At 43.9% G+C, this 2744-nt stretch overlaps 1 protein-coding gene across 1 annotated transcript in view; it reads left to right on the top strand.

The window, feature by feature from the left end:
• The first annotated feature begins 2009 nt into the window (after positions 1-2009).
• LOC144236974 (uncharacterized) overlaps positions 2010-2744 on the top strand; it is a 38729-nt gene continuing 37994 nt past the window's right edge. The window contains exons 1-2 of the mRNA XM_077770645.1: positions 2010-2024; positions 2116-2524. Coding sequence (XP_077626771.1) covers positions 2010-2024; positions 2116-2524 — 424 coding nt within the window. The remainder of the gene's footprint in view (positions 2025-2115; positions 2525-2744) is intronic.

A 2744-nucleotide genomic window follows, 5' to 3' on the forward strand; every position in this document is an offset into this window, starting at 1 on the left:
TTTTTAAAATAGTTTATTGTCAAGTTGGTTTCCATATAACACCCAGTGCTCATCCCCGTAAGTGCNAGGTATTTTATGGATTTGGGAGCAATTGTAAATGGATTCAATTCTTTGATTTCTCTTTCTGTTGCTTTATTGTTGCTATTTGGGAATGCAACCGATTTCGGTCCATTGATTTTTATATCCTGACACTTTGCTGAATTCATGGATCAGTGCTAGCAGATTTTTGGTGGAATCTTTTGGGGTTTCCATAGAAAGTATCATGACGTCTGTAAAGAGTGAAAATTTGACCTCCTCCTGGCCAATTTGGATGCCTTTTATTTCTTTGTGTTGCCTGATTGCTAAGGCTAAGATTTCCAATACTATATTGAAAACAACGGTGAGAGTGGACAACCTGTCTTGTTCCTGACCTTAAGAGAAAGTGCTCAGGTTTTCCACATTGAGGATGGATGGTATTGGCGTTGGGTCTTTCATATTATGGCTTTTTGATCTTGAGGAATGATTATTCTATCCCTTCTTCCTTAAAGGTTTTTATCATGAAAAGATGTTGTATTTTGTCAAATATTTTCTCTGCATCGATTGAGAAGATTGTGTGGTTCTTCTCTTTTCTTTTATTGATGTGATGAATCACACTGATTGTTTTGGAGATATTGAACAAGCCCTGTATCCCAGGTATAAATCCCACTTGGTCATCATGAATAATTTTCTTAATGTATTGTTGGATCTGCTTGGCTCATATCTTGTTGAAAATTTTGCATCCATGTTCATCTGGGAAATTGGTTTGTAGTTCTTTTTACTGGGGGTGTTTCTCTGGCTTTGGAATCAAGATAATGCTGGTTTCATAGGAAGAGTTTGGAAGATTTTCTTCCACTTCTATTTTCTGGAACAGCTTCAAGAGAATAGGTGTTAATCCTTCCTTTAATGTTTGGTAGAACTCCCCTGGAAAGCCATCTGACCCTGGATTCTTTTTTTGGGGGGGAGATTGTTGATTAACCATTGGATTTCTTTATTGGTTATGGGTCTGTTCAAATTTTCTATTTCTTCCTGTTTCAGCTTTGGTGGTTTATATCCTAGGTGTGTTTTGGTCTGGTTTGATTGATTAGAGAAAAAAGGGGAAAAAATTAAAATTAAAAAATTAAAAACACAGACACACGCAATCAAATAAATGATGCTAGATCCTAGTTGTGGTTTGGTCTGATAATTGAAAGGCGTTTGATTGATTAGAGAAAAAGGGAAAAAATAAAATTTAAATATTTAAAAACACACAGAGAGACACACAAAATAAAATAAATGATGCTAGATCATAGGTGTGTTTTCGTCTGTTTATTGAAAGGCACTTGATTGATTAGAGAAAAAAGGGGAAAAAAGGAAAACTTTAAAATTTGAGAAAATGAATATGATGAAATAGAATAACTTGAAATGATAGAAATAAAATAGAATTTGGGGGCACCTGGGTGGCTTAGTCGGTTAAGCGTCTGACTTTCGCTTAGGTCATGATCTCGCAGTTTGTGGGTTCGAGCCCCGCGATGGGCTCTGTGCTGCCTGCCAGCTCAGAGCCTGGAGCCTATTTCAGAGTCTGTATCTCCCTCTCTCTCTGACCCTCCCCTGCTGACGCTGTCTCTCTCTCTCTCCTAGAAATAAATAAAAAAATATTTAAAAAAAAGAAATAAAATAGAATTTGAAAAATTTACAAAAAAGTAAAAATTTGGTAGAAATATAAATAAAAATGTTTTAATAAAAATTGAAAATGAAAATAATTTTTTCTCTTTCTGTATTCAAGTAAATGAAAAGAAAGGGCAAAAAAATGAAAAGAAGAAAAAAGAAAATTGAACAGATGGACCAGCGAACAAACTGAATATGATTGATATTACCTTGTTTCTCCAAGGAGGGAAACTCTAAAGCACTTTAGAGTCCATAACCTAATCAAGTCTGAGATATACTTATGTTCCTGAAGAGCCGGGTTGGCCCAGTTGCGCAGAGTTTAGTGTAATGTCTCCGTTCTCCACTAGATGGCGCAGCTTACCGTACTGGGGTGCATTGTTGTGGCGCCTGTAGGTGCGTTTGCGCATGCGCGGGAGAGGAGACAATGGCGTCGCCGGGCTCTCTAGTCCTTAGCGTAGGAAGTCTGTGCTCTCCCCGAATCTTCAAGCCCTCACCCGTCCTTTGTTTCTGGCTCCCATCCACTCCCGCTTTTACAGTGTCGGTGACCGAGTCGTCAGGTTGCTGGGCGGCCCGTCCCTCCTCAGTTTTACCTCAGATGTGGCTGTTTCCCGACCGGTCCCTTCTGAGGGCCTGCGGCTTGGACCCGCTCAGACCTGCTGGGGAGGGTCTTACCGAGCGGCGGCCGGTGCCGGTCGCCCCCAGGACCGTTCACGGGACCGCACTGCTGCCGACGCCCAGAGACTGCGGCGGGTGCCAGCCCACCCCAGAGAAAGTGCACGCGGGCGTGTGGCAGCGGGAAACCCGAGGACCCCGGACCCACTGTGCTCCTGGGGAGTCGCCCTTCCCGCCAGCGCAGCGCCAGGTGAGGAGCTGCGAGACTCACTCTGGGCGCCCGTTTCTAGAGTCGTAATGGACTTAAACCCTCTCCTTTCTCCCTTCTCCCTTTGTAGTTCAGTCCCTGCGGCTGTTTCCACGGTTCCCCTTTCTCTCCAGCTGCTTTCGGGGGTGGTTCCTCCCCCCCACCCCCCCCCCCCCCCCCCCCCCCCCCCCCCCCCCCCCCCGCCCCGCCCCCCCCCCCCAGC

This window comes from Crocuta crocuta, unplaced genomic scaffold (genome assembly GCF_008692635.1).
Source record: "Crocuta crocuta isolate KB4526 unplaced genomic scaffold, BGI_CrCroc_1.0 scaffold126, whole genome shotgun sequence".
In the NCBI taxonomy this organism is placed as follows: domain Eukaryota; kingdom Metazoa; phylum Chordata; class Mammalia; order Carnivora; family Hyaenidae; genus Crocuta; species Crocuta crocuta.